The following is a 21,103-nucleotide window of genomic DNA, read 5'->3' on the forward strand; positions in this document are numbered from 1 at the left end:
CCAGAAAGGAGACAAGCTACCGGGGACCGGTTTCTGGCATTTCAGCCTTCTTCGGCCCGGCTTGCTTGAATCCTGATGGAGCAGTGAGAAAGGGACTCATGTCTGAGTATACCCTGCCACACCTATAGTGGCCAAAACCGATTTACAAAAGGGGGGTGGTGATGAACAGAGTGTCTGAGTTAAACAGACCACTCTTACCCAGTCCAAAGATCAGGGCTTGATCCATCACCGTTATTTATCTCACTGCCCCATCCCAGCTCAGAACCTGGCTATATGCAAATTAGTCTGTCCCTGGCCCAGTGCATCATGGGAACAGGGCAGACCAAACTACCAAGCCAATTCTTCACCAGAAAGGAGACAAGCTACCGGGGACCGGTTTCTGGCATTTCAGCCTTCTTCGGCCCGGCTTGCTTGAACCCTGATGGAGCAGTGAGAAAGGGACTCATGTCTGAGTATACCCTGCCACACCTATAGTGGCCAAAACCAATTTACAAAAGGGGGGTGGTGATGAACAGAGTGTCTGAGTTAAACAGACCACTCTTACCCAGTCCAAAGATCAGGGCTTGATCCATCACCGTTATTTATCTCACTGCCCCATCCCAGCTCAGAACCTGGCTATATGCAAATTAGTCTGTCCCTGGCCCAGTGCATCATGGGAACAGGGCAGACCAAACTACCAAGCCAATTCTTCACCAGAAAGGAGACAAGCTACCGGGGACCGGTTTCTGGCATTTCAGCCTTCTTCGGCCCGGCTTGCTTGAATCCTGATGGAGCAGTGAGAAAGGGACTCATGTCTGAGTATACCCTGCCACACCTATAGTGGCCAAAACCGATTTACAAAAGGGGGGTGGTGATGAACAGAGTGTCTGAGTTAAACAGACCACTCTTACCCAGTCCAAAGATCAGGGCTTGATCCATCACCGTTATTTATCTCACTGCCCCATCCCAGCTCAGAACCTGGCTATATGCAAATTAGTCTGTCCCTGGCCCAGTGCATCATGGGAACAGGGCAGACCAAACTACCAAGCCAATTCTTCACCAGAAAGGAGACAAGCTACCGGGGACCGGTTTCTGGCATTTCAGCCTTCTTCGGCCCGGCTTGCTTGAATCCTGATGGAGCAGTGAGAAAGGGACTCATGTCTGAGTATACCCTGCCACACCTATAGTGGCCAAAACCGATTTACAAAAGGGGGGTGGTGATGAACAGAGTGTCTGAGTTAAACAGACCACTCTTACCCAGTCCAAAGATCAGGGCTTGATCCATCACCGTTATTTATCTCACTGCCCTATCCCAGCTCGGAACCTGGCTATATGCAAATTAGTCTGTCCCTGGCCCAGTGCATCATGGGAACAGGGCAGACCAAACTACCAAGCCAATTCTTCACCAGAAAGGAGACAAGCTACCGGGGACCGGTTTCTGGCATTTCTCGGGTGAGCTTACCGATGCGCGCACCCTGAGCGCCCCAAGACAATATGATAAAAAAAATGAAAAATACATTGAAAAAAATATTCTTGTGAAAAAAAAATAATAATAATAGTTTAAAAAATCAGTTTAAAAATCGTAGGTTACAAACTCGATATTCAAAGGAATTAGCTTTTAAAAAACCTTTGAAATACACTGAAAAAACCATAGGTTTAACACTCGTTATAGTTAGGGATTAGTATTTAAACAACCTTTGAAATTCACTGAAAAAACCATAGATTTAACACTCATTATAGTTAGGAATTACCATTTAAAAAACCTTTGAAATTCACTGAAAAAACCTAGGTTTCACAAAAGTTATAGTTAGGAATTAGCATTTAAAAAACCTATTAAATTCACTGAAAAAAACATAGGTTTGACACCAGTTATAGTTAGCTGGAAATTTTACTGACATAAAACCATTGAAATTCCCACGTTATAGTTAGTTGGACTCACTATAACTTGCGCGCTAACTGCTGATGACATCACATATTACATCACTCATTACATGGTCAGTGACATCACTCATGACATCACTGATGACACCATCCTTGTGACAGAGTGACAGACCTCCTTTCAGTGTAATGTAACCCTTGAAATACATATTCAAAAATAGAAACTAACATTTTCAAAAAAATGGAGATACCCATACCAGTTACAACAACCAATTAAGTAATTCCACCATTTATATACACATCCACTCATTCACCAACAGTTCTATATAGTCATTCATACATATACTCACTTATCATATGTAGTGAGACACCTTTACATCCGTTAACACACCGACAGTCTTCCAAAAGTTACTCACACACATACTCACACATGCAAATAAACTATTGAACATCCATTTATTTGCATATACAGCTATACACACACTACCACCTTACTTCTAAGGAAACTTACACATACTTACTCTCTTAAACAATCACTTATAGAAACACATACTTATTTTAACAGGAACTCTTACAATCTCTCTCTCTCTCACATATACTCACTTATATACATCAATACCCACATATACTAGATTAAAACATATGTAATTACTGATAAAGACACTACTGAGACAGTCATTCACTCACTAACACACACATATACACACTCATCCACCCATACAGTCCTGCACATATGCTGTCTTCAAAACACATACAAACAGTGAGTCAGTCATTGATGCATTTATGTGCTACGTAATACCCCCACCAAACCATACAGACACTCATACTGATACTAAAAAAAAATCTAATAACCCATATACACACACATGTAGCTACTCACCAACCCATGCAGCCACTTATACACAAAGTGAAACACTGATTCAAACATTTAAATATTTAAACAATACTCGCTAATATATGTATTCACTAAGATACACTTTATAAGCCAGTTAACCAATCAATAAAAAAAATCCATTTAGACATTTATTTAAACATTTATTCTTCCATCAACCTTTACATATACATATATAAAACATATTTATTTTTCAGAAAGACACACATTCACTGGATGGTGTCATCAGTGATGTCATGAGTGATGTCACTGGCCATGTCATGAGTGATGTAATATGTGACGTCATCAGCAGTGCATTGCAGGCGCGCAAGTTATAGTGAGTCCAACTAACTATAACGTGGGAATTTCAATGGTTTTATGTCAGTAAAATTCCCAGCTAACTATAACTGGTGTCAAACCTATGTTTTTTTCAGCGAATATTTATATATATATATATATATATATATATATATATATATATATATATATATATATATATATATATATATATATATCTATGTAGCAACAAATGTAAGGAATACGAAATAATGGAAAACGAATAGCAAGACTAGAAAGAAAAATAGAAAAGATTTGGTTAGGAACATCTCACTGACTGATTCTTCCACAACATCTCGTCAACAAAGCTGAGGGGAGTCCAGTACTGCAGTCAGGCAAGAGTTCAGTCAGGACACAAACTTCCTACCCGTCCACAGCAATATTTCTATTCTGTGGTGAACTTCCGTCTGGCTCACGGAGGCCCTTTGCTTTAATACTGTTTCAACGTAAAACAAAGCTTCTCGAGAACCTCGGTTCTTCTCATCAAAGAAAACCAGTCTGGCTTGTACCAGTCCACATCAAGGTCAAGACAGTGGCTGGCCAAGCCCCTGTATTTTGGCTTCAAGGTGGAGTTTGTACATTCCACAGATAATATCCAGTTCATTCTGGTCAGTGAGGTGAAAAAAACAAGTGAGGAGCAAAACATGCCCTTCCTACCTTGTGAAGCTCAGAAAATGGCGACAGTCGAGAAAATGGAGTCAGTTATGCAAACGCTTTCATGCACCTAAAGAAGCTTCAAACTAAACAAAATTAGTGCAAGGTGACATGAGACCATGTCAAAGCCAATAGCAAGCACTGCCGTAAAGCAAGATAAAGTCAAAGAACCAGATTGACATGAAGCCATGCCAAAGTCGATAGTAAGAGATCATATCGAAGATTACTGCTCTACACTATAACGGTTCTCACTAGGCAGGCATAGGCATATGTAACATCGTTCTACATTAAAGTTAGGATAAAATAACACGCTAATGTCAGTATAAGATGTTGATAGATGACGGTCATCATAGGGTACTCGACCACAAGAGTGGCCCATTTACAACAGGCCCCCTGTAGCTTCAGTCGCACCAGTCACCCCGCGAGAGAGTTTTTGATGCATCAACTGCAAGAACATGGGAGACCCTCTGTCTGCATGTTCCCTCACAGGCCTGGTGCAAAACCTTTCTCCACTGTACAGAGCTGTGCAGACCCTGTGTAGCTATGCCACGAGGGTGTAAAATATTTCTCCACTGTATGCAGCTGTGCAGACTCTGTGTAGCTATGCTACGAGAGTGTAAAACCTTTCTCCACTGTACGGAGCTGTGCAGACTCTGTGTAGCTATACCCCGAAGGTGTAAAACCTTTCTCCACTGTACGGAGCCGTGCAGACTCTGTGTAGCTATACCCCGAAGGTGTAAAACCTTTCTCCACTGTACGGAGCCGTGCAGACTCTGTGTAGCTATGCTACGAGGGTGTAAAACCTTTCTCCAGTGTACGGAGCTGTGCAGACTCTGTGTAGCTATACCCCGAAGGTGTAAAACCTTTCTCCACTGTACGGAGCCGTGCAGACTCTGTGTAGCTATACCCCGAAGGTGTAAAACCTTTCTCCACTGTACGGAGCCGTGCAGACTCTGTGTAGCTATACCCCGAAGGTGTAAAACCTTTCTCCACTGTACAGAGCTGTGCAGACTCTGTGTAGCTATACCCCGAAGGTGTAAAACCTTTCTCCACTGTACAGAGCTGTGCAGACTCTGTGTAGCTATACCCCGAGGGTGTAAAACCTTTCTCCACTGTACGGAGCCGTGCAGACTCTGTGTAGCTATGCTACGAGGGTGTAAAACCTTTCTCCACTGTACGGAGCCGTGCAGACTCTGTGTAGCTATACCACAAGGGTGTAAAATCTTTCTCCACTGTACGGAGCCGTGCAGACTCTGTGTAGCTATGCCACAAGGGTGTAAAACCTTTCTCCACTGTACGGAGCCGTGCAGACTCTGTGTAGCTATACCCCGAAGGTGTAAAATCTTTCTCCACTGTACGGAGCCGTGCAGACTCTGTGTAGCTATACCCCAAAGGTGTAAAACCTTTCTCCACTGTACAGAGCTGTGCAGACTCTGTGTAGCTATACCCCGAAGGTGTAAAACCTTTCTCCACTGTACAGAGCTGTGCAGACTCTGTGTAGCTATACCCCGAGGGTGTAAAACCTTTCTCCACTGTACGGAGCCGTGCAGACTCTGTGTAGCTATGCCACAAGGGTGTAAAACCTTTCTGCACTGTACGGAGCCGTGCAGACTCTGTGTAGCTATACCACAAGGGTGTAAAATCTTTCTCCACTGTACGGAGTCGTGCAGACTCAGTGTAGCTATGCTACGAGGGTGTAAAACCTTTCTCCACTGTACGGAGCTGTGCAAACTCTGTGTAGCTATGCTACAAGGGTGTAAAACCTTTCTCCACTGTACGGAGCCGTGCAGACTCTGTGTAGCTATACCACAAGGGTGTAAAATCTTTCTCCACTGTACGGAGCCGTGCAGACTCTGTGTAGCTATGCCACAAGGGTGTAAAACCTTTCTGCACTGTACGGAGCCGTGCAGACTCTGTGTAGCTATACCACAAGGGTGTAAAACCTTTCTCCACTGTACGGAGCCGTGCAGACTCTGTGTAGCTATACCACAAGGGTGTAAAATCTTTCTCCACTGTACGGAGCCGTGCAGACTCTGTGTAGCTATGCTACGAGGGTGTAAAACCTTTCTCCACTGTACGAAGCTGTGCAGACTCTGAGTAGCTATACCCCGAAGGTGTAAAACCTTTCTCCACTGTACGGAGCCGTGCAGACTCTGTGTAGCTATACCACAAGGGTGTAAAATCTTTCTCCACTGTACGGAGCCGTGCCAGACTCTGTGTAGCTATACCCCGAAGGTGTAAAACCTTTCTCCACTGTACAGAGCTGTGCAGACTCTGTGTAGCTATACCCCGAAGGTGTAAAACCTTTCTCCACTGTACAGAGCTGTGCAGACTCTGTGTAGCTATACCACAAGGGTGTAAAATCTTTCTCCACTGTACGGAGCCGTGCAGACTCTGTGTAGCTATGCTACGAGGGTGTAAAACCTTTCTCCACTGTACGGAGCCGTGCAGACTCTGTGTAGCTATACCACAAGGGTGTAAAATCTTTCTCCACTGTACGGAGCCGTGCAGACTCTGTGTAGCTATACCACAAGGGTGTAAAATCTTTCTCCACTGTACGGAGTCGTGCAGACTCTGTGTCGCTATACCCCGAGGGTGTAAAATCTTTCTCCACTGTACGGAGCTGTGCAGACTCTGTGTCGCTATACCCCGAGGGTGTAAAACCTTTCTCCACTGTACGGAGCTGTGCAGACTCTGTGTCGCTATACCCCGAGGGTGTAAAACCTTTCTCCAATGTACGGAGCCGTGCAGACTCTGTGTAGCTATACCCCGAAGGTGTAAAACCTTTCTCCAATGTACGGAGCCGTGCAGACTCTGTGTAGCTATACCACAAGGGTGTAAAACCTTTCTCCACTGTATGGAGCCGTGCAGACTCTGTGTCGCTATGCCCCGAGGGTGTAAAACCTTTCTCCACTGTATGGAGCTGTGCAGACTCTGTGTCGCTATACCCCGAGGGTGTAAAACCTTTCTCCACTGTATGGAGCTGTGCAGACTCTGTGTCGCTATACCCCGAGGGTGTGAAACCTTTCTCCACTGTACGGAGCCGTGCCAGACTCTGTGTAGCTATGCCACGAGGGTGTAAAATCTTTCTCCAATGTACGGAGTCGTGCAGACTCTGTGTAGCTATGCTACGAGGGTGTAAAACCTTTCTCCACTGTACGGAGCCGTGCAGACTCTGTGTAGCTATGCTACGAGGGTGTAAAACCTTTCTCCACTGTACGGAGCTGTGCAGACTCTGTGTAGCTATACCCGAAGGTATAAAACCTTTCTCCACTGTACGGAGCCGTGCCAGACTCTGTGTAAGTATTCAACCCTGAAAACCCCATAACCCACACCTAAAATAAATGACACAATTTCCATATTCTATTATAAATTAATAAATTAATATTAGTTAACAGCTAATTATTAATGAGAAAAAAATGACTACCCACTTTTTACTCCTATAAACCAAAAACCCACACCCCAAAAAATGTAATTAATGAACTAACAAAATTAATTATCAATTAATTATCAACTAATTATTAATTAATTAAAAATAAATTATTTCCCACCCTTTACCCCTATAAACTCCACAACCTGCACTTAAAATAAATTACACAATTACCATAATTAATTATCAATTAATTAATTAATATTAATTAACAACTAAATAATTAATTAAAAATAGTTTACTTCCCACCTTTTACTCCTATAAACCCAACAACCCACACATAAAATTGACCCCAAAAATAAAAAGCACAATCAACACTATGAAATATCAATTACATAAATATAAATAAATGAAAAAAATCATTACTTTATTATAATTAAATTACTTCCCACTCTATTCCCCTATAAACCCACAACCCGCTACGGAACTAAAAAGAAATGCCAAATTTTATTAAAATAAAATTAATAACTACTTAAAATGTAACACATATATTAAAAACATAAACAATACTTTTACAAAAAAAATACATCACATACATTTAAAATCCCAAAGGTGACCTTCCCTCTGCGGTCACAAATCGAGGTGCACACTGGCGAATTAAATTAATACATTTTATTTGCCACATGAATTATACTCGGACAGACACGTTTCGGCTGCATACCTTCCTCAATATCACTCGTTTCAAGAAACAGCACCATATTTTAAATTAAATCAACAATCAACATAAAGAGAGGACAACACAGTTCATTGCATTTATCAAAATAGAAAAAGGCAGGCAGTGCATTTACCTATGCCAATTTGGCAGCCATTTTAAAAGGTTCAATTTCATTCATTCTCCTTCTATTTATACTGTTAGACAATCCTGATATTGCAAATTCATATAACAGTTATGTCTTTCGAATCAGTTATGTACACTCCCTATTAATCATATAATGCTTGCCCATTACATTTAAAATATACACTAAAGTACATAACACTAATTAAAAAATCGATATTTTAAACAACTATATTTTTGCAAACGATATGCATGACTTGTATATTTTAAAAATCGATATTACTTACCACTAAATCGATATTCTTGTCTAGGATATTCTTGCTGTCGATATTTGTATGTCACAATATTAATAACTCGATAATTGTGTCAGTCGATATTACGGACTCAATATTTTGTCTGAATACCCACCAAGGTTCACCTGGAAGGCAGTGTGTAACAGTATCCTTCCTGCTGCTGCATGTGGGTGCCAGACGGTGGGGAGGAGGGTGGCAGGGTGGAGGGTGGTTGGGGTGGGGGTAGCAGGTGTGGGGGTGGAGGGTGGCAGGTGTGGGGGTGGAGGGTGGCAGTAGTGGGTGTGGGGATGAAGGGTGGTGTGGTTGGTTGCGGGTGTGGGGGTGGAGGGTGGCGGTGGTGGGTGTGGGGATGACGGGTGGTGTGTTTGGTTGCGGGTGTGGGGGTCGAGGGTGACAGGTGTGGGGGTGGAGGGTGACAGGTGTGGGGGTGGAGGGTGGCAGTAGTGGGTGTGGGGATGAAGGGTGGTGTGGGTGGTTGCGGGTGTGGGGGTAAAGGGTGGCAGATGTGGGGGTGGAGGGTGGCGGTGGTGGGTGTGGGGGTGGTGAGGTGGAGGGTGACGGGGGTGGGGTGGTGGGTTTGGGGGCAGTGGGCTGGTGTCCCTTGACCCCAGATGTTGACCTCCCCATGTCTGTCTCCCCATAGGTCGCAGACTGGGAGAAACAGGAGCTTGACAGGCCTGCCTGCTTCGACACCTGTCGCATCGACCCTTCACCCTTCCAGCTGGTGGAAAGGACGTCTCTGCATAAGGTGAGTGGGTCTCACTCCCCGTGCTGTCAGGGATGCACAATGTGCTTCATTCCATGCACACTCACACCCCAGCACATTACAGCGAGGGTACCCCCACGCATGTGTTTTCACTAATACTGCCTGTGCTTTTCAAGCCCACTCACACCCCAGCACATTACAGCGAGGGTACCCCCACGCATGTGTTTTCACTAATAGTGCCTGTGCTTTTCATGCCCACTCACACCCCAGCACATTACAGCGAGGGTACCCCCACGCATGTGTTTTCACTAATAGTGCCTGTGCTTTTCATGCCCACTCACACCCCAGCACATTACAGCGAGGGTACCCCCACGCATGTGTTTTCACTAATACTGCCTGTGCTTTTCATGCCCACTCACACCCCAGCACATTACAGCGAGGGTACCCCCACGCATGTGTTTTCACTAATACTGCCTGTGCTTTTCATGCCCACTCACACCCCAGCACATTACAGCGAGGGTACCCCCACGCATGTGTTTTCACTAATACTGCCTGTGCTTTTCATGCCCACTCACACCCCAGCACATTACAGCGAGGGTACCCCCACGCATGTGTTTTCACTAATAGTGCCTGTGCTTTTCATGCCCACTCACACCCCAGCACATTACAGCGAGGGTACCCCCACGCATGTGTTTTCACTAATAGTGCCTGTGCTTTTCATGCCCACTCACACCCCAGCACATTACAGCGAGGGTACCCCCACGCATGTGTTTTCACTAATAGTGCCTGTGCTTTTCATGCCCACTCACACCCCAGCACATTACAGCGAGGGTACCCCCACGCATGTGTTTTCACTAATAGTGCCTGTGCTTTTCATGCCCACTCACACCCCAGCACATTACAGCGAGGGTACCCCCACGCATGTGTTTTCACTAATACTGCCTGTGCTTTTCATGCCCACTCACACCCCAGCACATTACAGCGAGGGTACCCCCACGCATGTGTTTTCACTAATACTGCCTGTGCTTTTCATGCCCACTCACACCCCAGCACATTACAGCGAGGGTACCCCCACGCATGTGTTTTCACTAATAGTGCCTGTGCTTTTCATGCCCACTCACACCCCAGCACATTACAGCGAGGGTACCCCCACGCATGTGTTTTCACTAATACTGCCTGTGCTTTTCATGCCCACTCACACCCCAGCACATTACAGCGAGGGTACCCCCACGCATGTGTTTTCACTAATACTGCCTGTGCTTTTCATGCCCACTCACACCCCAGCACATTACAGCGAGGGTACCCCCCCGCATGTGTTTTCACTAATACTGCCTGTGCTTTTCATGCCCACTCACACCCCAGCACATTACAGCGAGGGTACCCCCCCGCATGTGTTTTCACTAATACTGCCTGTGCTTTTCATGCCCACTCACACCCCAGCACATTACAGCGAGGGTACCCCCCCGCATGTGTTTTCACTAATACTGCCTGTGCTTTTCATGCCCACTCACACCCCAGCACATTACAGCGAGGGTACCCCCACGCATGTGTTTTCACTAATACTGCCTGTGCTTTTCATGCCCACTCACACCCCAGCACATTACAGCGAGGGTTCCCCCCTCGCATGTGTTTTCACTAATACTGCCTGTGCTTTTCATGCCCACTCACACCCCAGCACATTACAGCGAGGGTACCCCCACGCATGTGTTTTCACTAATACTGCCTGTGCTTTTCATGCCCACTCACACCCCAGCACATTACAGCGAGGGTACCCCCACGCATGTGTTTTCACTAATACTGCCTGTGCTTTTCATGCCCACTCACACCCCAGCACATTACAGCGAGGGTACCCCCACGCATGTGTTTTCACTAATACTGCCTGTGCTTTTCATGCCCACTCACACCCCAGCACATTACAGCGAGGGTACCCCCACGCATGTGTTTTCACTAATAGTGCCTGTGCTTTTCATGCCCACTCACACCCCAGCACATTACAGCGAGGGTACCCCCACGCATGTGTTTTCACTAATAGTGCCTGTGCTTTTCATGCCCACTCACACCCCAGCACATTACAGCGAGGGTACCCCCACGCATGTGTTTTCACTAATAGTGCCTGTGCTTTTCATGCCCACTCACACCCCAGCACATTACAGCGAGGGTACCCCCACGCATGTGTTTTCACTAATAGTGCCTGTGCTTTTCATGCCCACTCACACCCCAGCACATTACAGCGAGGGTACCCCCACGCATGTGTTTTCACTAATAGTGCCTGTGCTTTTCATGCCCACTCACACCCCAGCACATTACAGCGAGGGTACCCCCACGCATGTGTTTTCACTAATAGTGCCTGTGCTTTTCATGCCCACTCACACCCCAGCACATTACAGCGAGGGTACCCCCACGCATGTGTTTTCACTAATAGTGCCTGTGCTTTTCATGCCCACTCACACCCCAGCACATTACAGCGAGGGTACCCCCACGCATGTGTTTTCACTAATAGTGCCTGTGCTTTTCATGCCCACTCACACCCCAGCACATTACAGCGAGGGTACCCCCACGCATGTGTTTTCACTAATAGTGCCTGTGCTTTTCATGCCCACTCACACCCCAGCACATTACAGCGAGGGTACCCCCACGCATGTGTTTTCACTAATAGTGCCTGTGCTTTTCATGCCCACTCACACCCCAGCACATTACAGCGAGGGTACCCCCACGCATGTGTTTTCACTAATAGTGCCTGTGCTTTTCATGCCCACTCACACCCCAGCACATTACAGCGAGGGTACCCCCACGCATGTGTTTTCACTAATAGTGCCTGTGCTTTTCATGCCCACTCACACCCCAGCACATTACAGCGAGGGTACCCCCACGCATGTGTTTTCACTAATAGTGCCTGTGCTTTTCATGCCCACTCACACCCCAGCACATTACAGCGAGGGTACCCCCACGCATGTGTTTTCACTAATAGTGCCTGTGCTTTTCATGCCCACTCACACCCCAGCACATTACAGCGAGGGTACCCCCACGCATGTGTTTTCACTAATACTGCCTGTGCTTTTCATTCACACTCTCATCCCAGCACGCTATAGCTTTGAAATCAAAACCCCCCACTTATGTGTTTTTACTAACACTGCCTGTGATTTTCATGCACACTCTCAAACCAGCAGACTATAGCTAGGATATCCCTTTGTATGTGTTTTCACTAATACTGCCTGTGCTTTTCATGCACACTCACACGCCATCACATTATGGCTAGAATACCCCTCACGTTTTTTCACTAATACTGCCTGTGCTTTCCATGCACACTCACACCCCAGCACATTACAGCGAGGGTACCCCCACGCATGTGTTTTCACTAATGGTGCCTGTGCTTTCCATGCATACCATACTAGTGACATATTCTACACTCTCTTGTTTCACCAACATTGGATTTCCTTTCCATGCACAACACATCCTGGCGCACTAGTGAAATAATTGACTCTGTCTAGTGTTTTACACACAGTCACATCACTATTAGGAAAACACTATCATCTGTTTTCCCTACACCCAGTGTCTATGTCATCAACAGTGCACATCTCAGTGCCACAGACAATCACAGCCCAGCACACTGCCGCTAGGATCACCTTCACCTGTATTTTCACTAACAACCAACCTGTGTTTGAGATACTTACTCATATCCCAGCTCAAGGGGTGTAGCTTGGTCAGTAAGTTAGGCCCAGATCTCTGTCCTGGGGTGATTGCATGGCATTATTCTGTTCTGCATTCTGTCCATCAATTGTTCTTTTTGCATGTGTCACCCCGAGTGTGCCGGGTATGCTTAGACGTGAGTCCCATGCTCTCCACGCCACTGGAGTCACGCTATCCTGGCTGAAGAGGGGTGAAACCCTGAAACTGGTCCTAGGATGCTTGATTCCAGTTCAGGGAGGATCTTGCCTGGCAGTTCGGGATGGACTGGGCACAGGGTCAAGACTGATTTGCATATGGCTGGGTGCAAACTGGAATGGCATGATGAGCAAAAAAACGATGTATTTAGGCCCACATGTCTGTGGGGTGAATGTCTGACCGTGTTCTCCATTCTGTCCATCAATTGTTGCTTTTGCATCTTTCCCATGGTAAGCAGTTTCCCTGGCGGATTTCCGCAGGTTCCATTGGTGCAGTTTGCTGTGCATCACCAATCAATCAATCAATCAATCAATCAATCAGTCAATCAATCAGGGGAATTGTAAGTGAGCCACTCACCCGTGAGGGTCTCATGGTGCCGGGGGTCGGGAGGGGTGGGGGATAAGCAGCTCCGTTCAGTCGAAGGGCCAGGTCTTGAGTGTCTTCTTGAAGGTGTTCAGGTAGGGGGTGCGTCTGATGTGGATGTACGTTGTTACAACGCATGCTTTTACCACGCATGCTGTAACAACGCAAGTTTTAAAACGCATTCCATTACAACGCATTACACTGGGGGGCGATGGATAGTGAATAGTTTAATTTACTATTCCAACACCAGTCCCCGTGGACACTAGGGAAGGTGTTGGATAGTAAATTAAAACTATTCCCTATCCTAGAGCGCCCCCCAGTGTAATGCGTTGCAATGGTTTTCCTTTTAAAGTCTGCGTTGTAAAAGCACTGCTTGCTAAAAATTGCGTTATAAAGGTTGTTCCCCGTCTGATGTCAATCGAGAGCTCGTTCCAGATCTTGGCTGCGAAGTAGGAGAAGGCTCTTCCCCCTGTTCTGGCTTTGCGAATGCGTGGGGTTTCAGTGAGGTTCGGTGGAACGGAGGTTTCTATTGGGTGCGTACAAGGAGATTTTCTCCCAGTGTTGTGGAGATATTTCTAGGCATGGGTAAGTATCTTGTAGGTGACTCTCTTCTCAACGGGGAGCGAGTGGAGGGTCCGTAGGTGTTGGGTGATGTGTTTGTTCTGAGGGACGCTGAGGACGAGTCTGGTGGCGGTGTTCTATATGGTCTGGAGTTTGTGGAGCAGAGATTTGTTGATACCCGTGTAGAGGGCGTATCCGTTGTGCAGTCTGCTGGTTATGAGTGCGTGGGTGACGGTCTTCCTCGATTGGGGGAATCCATTTGAAAGTCTTTCGGAGGATGTGTAGGGTGTGGATGCAGCTGGAGGTGACGGCGTTGACCTGTCGAGTCATGAAGAGGGAGGAGTCGAGTATGATTCCGAGGTTTTGGGCGTGGTCCATGGGAGTGGGAGGTGCACCATATGTGGTATCTGCTCAACACTTCCAACCTCAATTTGAACTGAAAGAGGAGTTTTCACCCAAATTGCTGTTGCCTCCTCCCTCATCAGGAGGGCTACATTTTATGTGATGTCCAGTTACGAGGGCCTGCGTGGACTTTCTGTAGGAGGCCAGCAGATGTTACCCAAAGTGCTTCTGTAAAAAGGCCTTGTCACGCGCTACAGTAAAGCAATTCCAACTACCATGCCTTCCCCATACCAGGCAAATGAGATGACGCTGTTGAACTAAGAACATGAGGTGCTTTAGTCCCACCTCAGCCAGTCCAAGCCTTTGATGTCTCTGGGCATGTTTTGTTTTTGCTTTTCAGTAGACCAGCAGGTGAATAATGGGGGGGGGGAGAGTTCTAGAGGGATTTTTTTTTTAAAATACTCAGCGTGGAATGACTGGCACCTCTGACTTCACTCTGGCACCAGGAACCCCTCTCCCCTCACCCGTTATTTATCAATGTATTCATTATGTATCGGTCTCATTTGTATTTATAACCATGCGCTTTCCTTCCAGACCCACACTCTCTTCTCTCTGCTGAGCCTCAGTCATGCCTACGTGACGAACATCGGGAAGCTTCGAGGGGTGCTGGCGCTGCCAGAGGTGAGTGAGGAACCTGGGGTGCCCCCCCCCCTGTCTGGGGTCTTTATTCGATTATGAAAGGGAGTGTAAGTTTGAGTGAGACTCATACAAAGGGAGAGATGTGATGAACAATGGAGGGAGAGGGTGTGGAAGTGTCTGGAGGGGGAGTCGTGAGAGAGGTGATGAAAAAGAGGGGGGGCCACATAGTGGGCCAAGTCTCATTACAGCCCCGCGCCCCCTTCAACAGGACCTATCGAACTCCAGACTCCACCCCTAGGCTTCCTCATGTGAGAGGACAATGTATAGATCGCAAGCCCCCCTCAGGCAGCAGGGAGCCTGGGCAGGGTCCCCCCCATCAGAGGTCCCATCAGAGGTCCTATCAGAGGTAGTTTATCCTCTGTGAGTATCTGAGGGTCCTTGCAAGAGGCCGCCTGATGCTCTCAGAGTTCAGAGCTGTTGCCAGTGGTTGTCTCGTGCTCTTGGAGCCCCTCTTAGCGTTGCTGAACCTTAAGAGGTGCTTTAATGATGGCGGAGCCCTTGTGGGCGTCTTTGAAAGAGAACCACTCAAAACTTGGCGATGAAGGGTCAACTACTGGGCGGCACTAGAGAGCAATCCACAAATGAATGGTGCTACGCGCGACCACCCTCAGAGCCACCGCCCTGCCTCCGCGTACCTAGAGGAAGGCGCGTGCTAGTAACGCAAACTTTTCATACAATAAATTCAATTCACAATCACAATTGTCCGGAGCTTCTTCTGCATTTGAATGTTCGGTTTATTCTTTTTTTTAATAATCAAAGGATCACAGGGTATTCAGGAGCCTGTTGGATACACTGTGACCATTTGGAAAACTGTTATTGTGAATTGAATTGATTGTGTGAAAAGTTTGTGTTACTAGCACGCGCCTTCCTATATTTGTCTTTGAAAGAGGTAGGGGCATATCTATAAGCGATAATTATCGCTGGCCGCCTATAGCGTGCAAAATCCTAACGCCGTCTAACGCCGAGTTCTATGGCCCGGTCAGCTCAATATTTACAACGTGCATCGCCGAGGCGATAGAAATCCAGGCAAAAGTGGCGTTAAGCATAAAATATCGCAGGAATACCAGCGATAGGAGGCACAATCAGAGGAAACCTTGTAAATAGGGAGAGGTGGATCTAGCATTAGGGTCCACCTCCCATTCAAAATATTGCTAAGTCGTGTCATTATCAGGCGTAAGGAACCTGCGATAATGCCTGATAGAGCTCGTTTAAATATCGCTAAGTCTGCTAGCGATACCATTGCTGATAGGGAGAACCTCTGAAGGATAATGGGCCCTACAGCATGGATTCACGCGTTAGAGTACCCATGCTGATAGAGCGTTAAAATGATCGCCGCTTTTCACCCAAAAACGCACGCAAAAGTGGCATTATTTTAACTCCGGCCGTTGATGATATGCCCCGTAATCTGTTGTCCTTTAAGTCCATTTCAAAGTTCCTGTAAGAGATAGCCGGTACTCTAACGCTCCACGTCAGAGTTCATGTAAGAGATAGTCTGTGGTGCTGGGGGTCAGTAGTACAGTTCTGGGAAGATGTAGTCTGTTGACGCTGAAGTTCATGTCAGTTTTCTTATAAGAGGTTGTTGCCCTTGGAATAAAAAGCTGAGGTCTTGTGAATGGTGGTCTGTTCCTTTCAAAATCTATGATTTAACCTCCTCTCTTCCCTCCTGCTCATACTCTGCCATTCTTTCTTCTTCTCGCAGCTACAGAAAGCCATTGAGGGCTCCACCAAGTCTGGTGTGAGGCTACGCCCACCTTTAGCCAGCTTTCGAGATGGGAGTCGAAGCCTCTCCACAAAGGGACGCCCCTCGGATCCGAATCCCAATGTGTGGACCCGAAAGAACAGCAGCTGCGTGGTGCACGTAGACCCGTGTGTGCCCGAGGAGACCACGCCCACACCAGTACCGGAGGACGGGCAAGCACCTGCAGACCTGGACATGGAGTTCGATGAGATGGAGTTGGCACACCCAACGGCTGAAGAGATCTCACAAATTCTTGAAGATCTGCAGTCCACAGCCTTAGACGAGGACTATGAGGAGGACGCGCAGCTCTAACGGGCTGACACACAAGTAGCATGGACAATCCTATGACCACACTCCCTCATGGTGTATCCCTCTTTGGTTCATCTGTATTTCATCTCTGCACTCCTTTCATGAAGGTGCAAATGTGTCAATTGAGTCATGTGGGGCTATTCTGCCCCACCACCAGAGTGGAGGCTGCCTCCTTCAAGCCTGACTCACTGTTTTTGTGTTTTCATTACAAGTTATTTCTGCCACCAGGGAACAGGCCAACTTATGTGGATGAGACAGGGCGTTATGAAAAGAGGGGTCTCTTTAGCTGGGGCAACAGGCTTCACATGTTGAACCAGAGCAGCATCTTCTGAGAGCCTTGGGGATTATTAACCACAACAGTTTCTTCTTTCAGAATATCCTACTTGAGAATGCCCAAACCAGTTGAACACGAGAAGAACATCCTCTGAGACAACAAGATTGCTCCAAACGTAAATAATTAAGTACATGTTCTTGGATACAAAACGTTGTTCACCAACTGTGGCCTTTTCTATGTGAGAAGAAAGAATCTCCTTCCTACACTTAATCTTTTAGAGTAGAATCTTATCTAACGATCCGTGGACTCGGGCTCCTCTGTGAACAGATAGTGTCTGTCGGCCAAAGGAATCTTCATTCAGCCTGAGCAGCGTCTTTTGTGAAAACTCACAACTCACAGTTCAGCCTGAGCAGCGTCTTCTGTGAAAACTCAAGACCCGCCTTCACAACTCAACGTTCAGCCTGAGCAGCGCCTTTTGTGAAAACTCAAGACCCGCCTTCACAACTCAACGTTCAGCCTGACCAGCGTGTTCTGTGAAAACTAAAGGCCTCGCCTTCACAACTCAATGTTAAGCCTGAGCAGCGTCTTCAGTGAAAACTCAAGGCCTCGCTTTCCCAACTCACCGTTCACCCTAAGCAGCATCTTCTGTGAAAACTCAAGACCGTGCCTTCACAACTCAACGTTCAGCCTGAGCAGCGTCTTCTGTTAAAATTCAAGACCTCGCCTTCACAACTCAGCGTTCAGCCTGACCTACGTCTTCTGTGAATACTCAAGACTTTGCCTTCACAACTCAACGTTCAGCCTGACCTACGTCTTCTGTGAAAACTCAAGGCCTCGCCATCACACCTCAGTGTTCAGCCTGAGCAGCGTCTTCTATGAAAACTCAAGACCTTGCCTTCACAACTCAACGTTCAGCCTGAGCAGCGTCTTCTGCGAAAACTTGAGACCTCACCTTCACACCTCAGCGTTCAGCCTGAGCAGCGTCTTCTGTGACAACTCAAGACCTCGCCTTCACAACTCAACATTCAGCCTGAACAGCGTCTTCAGTGAAAAATCAAGACCTCGCCTTCACAACTCAACGTTCAGCCTGAGCAGCGTCTTCAGTGAAAACTCAAGACGACACCTTCACACCTCAGCGTTCAGCATGAGCAGCATCTTCTGTGAAAACTCAAGACCTTGCCTTCACAACTCAGCTTTCAGCCTGAGCAGCATCTTCTGTGAAAACTCAAGACCTTGCCTTCACAACTCAACGTTCAGCCTGAGCAGCATCTTCTCTGAAAACTCAAGACCTCACCTTCACAACTCAACGTTCAGCCTGAGCAGCGTCTTCTGTGAAAACTCAAGACCTCACCTTCACAACTCAACGTTCAGCCTGAGCAGCGTCTTCAGTGAAAACTCAAGACCTCACCTTCACAACTCAACGTTCAGCCTGAGCAGCGTCTTCAGTGAAAACTCAAGACCTCGCCTTCACAACTCAACGTTCAGCCTGAGCAGCATCTTCTGTGAAAACTCAAGACCTTGCCTTCACAACTCAGCTTTCAGCCTGAGCAGCATCTTCTGTGAAAACTCAAGACCTTGCCTTCACAACTCAACGTTCAGCCTGAGCAGCATCTTCTGTGAAAACTCAAGACCTCACCTTCACAACTCAACGTTCAGCCTGAGCAGCATCTTTTGTGAAAACTCAAGACCTCACCTTCACAACTCAACGTTCAGCCTGAGCAGCGTCTTCAGTGAAAACTCAAGACCTCGCCTTCACAACTCAACGTTCAGCCTGAGCAGCATCTTCTGTGAAAACTCAAGACCTCGCCTTCACACCTCAGCGTTCAGCATGAGCAGCATCTTCTGTGAAAACTCAAGACCTCGCCTTCACAACTCAGCTTTCAGCCTGAGCAGCGTCTTCTGTGAAAACTCAAGACCTCACCTTCACAACTCAACGTTCAGCCTGAGCAGCGTCTTCTGTGAAAACTCAAGACCTCACCTTCACAACTCAACGTTCAGCCTGAGCAGCGTCTTCAGTGAAAACTCAAGACCTCGCCTTCACAACTCAACGCTCAGCCTGAGCAGCGTCTTCTGTGAAAACTCAAGACCTCACCTTCACAACTCAACGTTCAGCCTGAGCAGCGTCTTCTGTGAAAACTCAAGACCTCACCTTCACAACTCAACGTTCAGCCTGAGCAGCGTCTTCTGTGAAAACTCAAGACCTCACCTTCACAACTAAACGTTCAGCCTGAGCAGCGTCTTCAGTGAAAACTCAAGACCTCGCCTTCAAAACTCAACGTTCAGCCTGAGCAGCGTCTTCTGTGAAAACTCAAGACCTCACCTTCACAACTCAACGTTCAGCCTGAGCAGCGTCTTCAGTGAAAACTCAAGACCTCGCCTTCACAACTCAACGTTCAGCCTGAGCAGCATCTTCTGTGAAAACTCAAGACCTCGCCTTCACAACTCAACGTTCAGCCTGAGCAGCGTCTTCAGTGAAAACTCAAGACCTCGCCTTCACAACTCAACGTTCAGCCTGAGCAGCGTCTTCAGTGAAAACTCAAGACCTCGCCTTCACAACTCAAGGTTCAGCCTGAGCAGCGTCTTCAGTGAAAACTCAAGACCTCACCTTCACAACTCAACGTTCAGCCTGAGCAGCGTCTTCAGTGAAAACTCAAGACCTCACCTTCACAACTCAACGTTCAGCCTGAGCAGCGTCTTCAGTGAAAACTCAAGACCTCGCCTTCACAACTCAACGTTCAGCCTGAGCAGCATCTTCTGTGAAAACTCAAGACCTTGCCTTCACAACTCAGCTTTCAGCCTGAGCAGCATCTTCTGTGAAAACTCAAGACCTCGCCTTCACAACTCAGCTTTCAGCCTGAGCAGCATCTTCTGTGAAAACTCAAGACCTCACCTTCACAACTCAACGTTCAGCCTGAGCAGCGTCTTCTGTGAAAACTCAAGACCTCACCTTCACAACTCAACGTTCAGCCTGAGCAGCGTCTTCAGTGAAAACTCAAGACCTCGCCTTCACAACTCAACGCTCAGCCTGAGCAGCATCTTCTGTGAAAACTCAAGACCTCACCTTCACAACTCAACGTTCAGCCTGAGCAGCGTCTTCTGTGAAAACTCAAGACCTCACCTTCACAACTCAACGTTCAGCCTGAGCAGCATCTTCTGTGAAAACTCAAGACCTCACCTTCACAACTCAACGTTCAGCCTGAGCAGCGTCTTCAGTGAAAACTCAAGACCTCGCCTTCACAACTCAACGTTCAGCCTGAGCAGCATCTTCTGTGAAAACTCAAGACCTCACCTTCACAATTCAACGTTCAGCCTGAGCAGCGTCTTCAGTGAAAACTCAAGACCTCGCCTTCACAACTCAACGTTCAGCCTGAGCAGCATCTTCTGTGAAAACTCAAGACCTCACCTTCACAACTCAACGTTCAGCCTGAGCAGCGTCTTCTGTGAAAACTCAAGACCTCACCTTCACAACTCAACGTTCAGCCTGAGCAGCGTCTTCAGTGAAAACTCAAGACCTCGCCTTCACAACTCAACGTTCAGCCTGAGCAGCGTCTTCAGTGAAAACTCAAGACCTCGCCTTCACAACTCAACGTTCAGCCTGAGCAGCATCTTCTGTGAAAACTCAAGACCTCACCTTCACAATTCAACGTTCAGCCTGAGCAGCGTCTTCAGTGAAAACTCAAGACCTCGCCTTCACAACTCAACGTTCAGCCTGAGCAGCATCTTCTGTGAAAACTCAAGACCTCACCTTCACAACTCAACGTTCAGCCTGAGCAGCGTCTTCTGTGAAAACTCAAGACCTCACCTTCACAACTCAACGTTCAGCCTGAACAGCGTCTTCAGTGAAAACTCAAGACCTCGCCTTCACAACTCAACGCTCAGCCTGAGCAGGATTTTTAGTGAAAACTTGAGGCCATGACTTCTTACAACGTATCTGTCAATGCTAGATGCATATTTTGTAAGAATATGAGGGTTCTCCAACATTCAACTGAAAAAACAGCCAGCGGAATCGCCAA

The 21,103-nt window shown here is 47.1% G+C and overlaps 1 protein-coding gene across 1 annotated transcript in view; it reads left to right on the plus strand.

The window, feature by feature from the left end:
• CLCN1 (chloride voltage-gated channel 1) overlaps positions 1–19,516 on the plus strand; it is a gene marked incomplete at its 5' end in the record, with an annotated part of 596,613 nt that extends 577,097 nt beyond the window's left edge. Inside the window, 3 exons of the mRNA XM_086928421.1 lie at positions 8,860–8,964; positions 14,665–14,751; positions 16,469–19,516. Of these exons, the coding sequence (XP_086784547.1) occupies positions 8,860–8,964; positions 14,665–14,751; positions 16,469–16,819 (543 nt within the window). The remainder of the gene's footprint in view (positions 1–8,859; positions 8,965–14,664; positions 14,752–16,468) is intronic.
• Between the last annotated feature and the right edge of the window lie 1,587 nt (positions 19,517–21,103).

The sequence above is a fragment of the Lissotriton vulgaris genome, chromosome 7 (genome assembly GCF_964263255.1).
Source record: "Lissotriton vulgaris chromosome 7, aLisVul1.2, whole genome shotgun sequence".
In the NCBI taxonomy this organism is placed as follows: domain Eukaryota; kingdom Metazoa; phylum Chordata; class Amphibia; order Caudata; family Salamandridae; genus Lissotriton; species Lissotriton vulgaris.